Source organism: Patagioenas fasciata, chromosome 22 (genome assembly GCF_037038585.1).
Source record: "Patagioenas fasciata isolate bPatFas1 chromosome 22, bPatFas1.hap1, whole genome shotgun sequence".
Taxonomy (NCBI): domain Eukaryota; kingdom Metazoa; phylum Chordata; class Aves; order Columbiformes; family Columbidae; genus Patagioenas; species Patagioenas fasciata.
Window position 1 is genome coordinate 6,119,715 of NC_092541.1, and position 2,779 is coordinate 6,122,493.

The 2,779-nt window shown below is 55.4% G+C and overlaps 1 gene segment (V, D, J or C); it reads left to right on the plus strand.

The window, feature by feature from the left end:
• The first annotated feature begins 390 nt into the window (after window positions 1-390).
• LOC139829643 (T cell receptor alpha variable 4-like) lies at window positions 391-1,319 on the plus strand. The segment is given in 2 exon segments: window positions 391-442; window positions 940-1,319. Coding segments are annotated over 2 exon segments (432 nt in total).
• The last annotated feature ends 1,460 nt before the right edge of the window (window positions 1,320-2,779 follow it).

Here is a 2,779-nt window from a genome sequence, read left to right on the forward strand (position 1 = left end):
CCCAGGAGTCAAAGTTGTGGCTGTGCAGAGCCGTGGAGTCCTGTGAGCGGGTGACACACCGAGCGGCACCAACGCAGGACTCAGGTCCGGGGCGGAGCTGGTGGTGGAGAGGAGAGGAGAGGAGAGGAGAGGAGAGGAGAGGAGAGGAGAGGAGAGGAGAGGAGAGGAGAGGAGAGGAGAGGAGAGGAGAGGAGAGGAGAGGAGAGGAGAGGAGAGGAGAGGAGAGGAGAGGAGAGGAGAGGAGAGGAGAGGAGAGGAGAGGAGAGGAGAGGAGAGGAGAGGAGGAGGAAGAGGAGAGGAGAGGAGAGGAGGAGGAAGAGGAGGAGGCGGTGACGGAGCAGAGAGCCGGGGCTGTCGGGGGGAGCAGGGCGCAGGCGGCGGAGCGGCGGGATGCGGCGGTGCCGGGGCGCAGGGCTGGCGGCACTGGCCGCGATGCTCCTGGGTGCGTGGGGATGGCGGGGCTGGATGGGGGCTGAGGCTGTGGCTGGGGTGGCGCATGCAGGTCCCTCGATGCTGTCGTCTCCTCTGGCTTTTACACGGATATCTGGCCCCTACCAGCCTCCCTTCCATCCCACATTCTCTCTAGAAATCTAATTGTTATATTCTTTGTCCAGCACTCCCTGTTTCCCCTCTTTCCTCTGAGTCTTTCCTTATAACTCATGAAGTCACTCATTTACCATGATAATTTATTTTCATTATTCTTTTGACCTCCCTTTTTGCTTTTCTAATTATTCTACTCTTCCACCCATCATTCACGCATTCATCTCTCCACCAACTGTTAATGGACATTTCTGTTCCAGCACATGTTGACAACTTCTGTAAACTCTTCTCCTCATCATCTCTCTATGTTCCTGACTTCTTCTGTGGCATTTGTCCTGGGAAACAGCAGGCAGGGCTGTGCAGTTTATCAGGTATATTTCTTATTTTTCTCCCCGGCAGTGGCTGTGGGCAAAGCACAGGTGCAACAGGACCCGTCGGCAGAGACCATCGAGGGCACCGAAATCAGCATCAACTGCTCACATCCCAACATAAAGACAACCGACTACATCTACTGGTATCGTCAGCTCCTGGGCCGAGCTCCCGAACTCCTCGTGTGGGGTGTTAAAGCATCCAAAGCGCTGTCGGACCCGCCGGGTTGGCTGTCGGTGGCGGCAGACCGCCGGTCCAGCGCCCTGTGGCTCTCCCGGCCCCGGCGCGGGGACGCGGCGGTGTATTACTGCGCCGTGGGAGACACGGGGAGAGGAGCCGGGGCTGCGGCCGGGCACGAACCGCCGCGGGCGGGGCCGGGCGGGTGTGGGGGGGGAGGGGAGAGCCCCTGACCGGACCCGCCAGGGGGCGCCGCTGCTCTGCCCGCAGGGGGCGCCCGGCCCCGCCTGATCCCGGGGCGGTTCAGCCGCCCGACCGACACCGGCTTCAGCATCTCTTGGTCCTCCTTGCAGTCGCTGTCTGGGCTCAGCACCTCTTCTCATCGATGACTGCTGCGGGTCTGTGCTCCTGAAGGCAGCAAAGAGCTGTGCTTGGACAGCGCTACATGTGGAGTCTGAGACGGTCTGTGCAAGGCAGGGAGGGGAGTAGGGTGCTTTCCACAAGCTCTCTTGCTTCCCCAGAAACGGCTCAGAGCTTTCTGGGAAACGTGGCATCCTTTGGCCTGTCTGTAAAGACCTGCAGCATTGTCTCAGAAATGCATCGCAGAGGTCACCGATTCCCCTCCAGCCCATGGAAGCCTGGTCCTCCTCTTGCCTCTGTCCTCCTCCCACCTAGAATGCTGAGCTCTTTTTGCCTTTTAGGAAGGCAAAGTGACAGCTGTAGGTCCTTCACACGGGGACATGGCACAGGGAGATCATGGTGTCACAGCAAACTGACCCCAAGTCCTTCAAGGAGATGCTCAGCGTAGTGGGTGTCTCATCAGCGCTTATCTCCCTTGTGAAAACACACCAACAGATCCCGCCCAGTGTTTTGTCCCTTCCCAAGGATACACACAAGGATCTCAACCCTACGTATGGAGAAACACTCATAGGATCCTTGGGCATTCACATGGTGCAATTAGGAATGATGCAATGAAGAAACCAATGCCCTGAGGAGTTTTCAGAGTTGCAGTGGGAGTCAGCCCGTACATGGCAAAGACCCATTCCAACAAACCAGAAATGTTTGTCAGAGCTCTGCCATGTTCTCTTTACTGTGGTTTGCCACCTGCTCCTCAGCCCTGGCAGGGCCAGGCTTTCATCTGCACTCAAGTGGTTACCTTGCCTTGCAGCTGTGATTGATTTTATTTCTCCAACACCAACAGACACAAGGGATTTATCCCAGGACATCTCTGGTATCTCTCTCTAGGCTGGGTAGCTGATTCTTTCCAGACATGACAAAGCTGTTCCAAACAGAGCAGTACGTTGCCCTGAATGAAGCACAAATATAGCAAAACATGGTGAACCCAAAGTGGCATGTGACTTAGTCTTCTCCATGGGTCTCCTAACAGTGGTGGGAATGGGTTCATCCTTGTCACTGTGTGGAGTGAGCAGTCCCTGTAGTTCTAATCTAATTCTTCCTTGGCAGACTTTCCTTCCTGGAGATCTCCTGCACCACCACCCTTGTCCTCAAAATGCTGGAGAATTTTTCTGGCACCAGGCCTACCATTTCAGATTCCTGCTGTCATTTTTCCACGTCTTCATGAGCATGACTGAGTTTATGACCCTCTCAACCATGTTCTTTGATCGTTATATCACAATATGCAAATACTCTGTAAAACACTCTATCATGACAAAGAAAGTCCACTTCCTGCTGG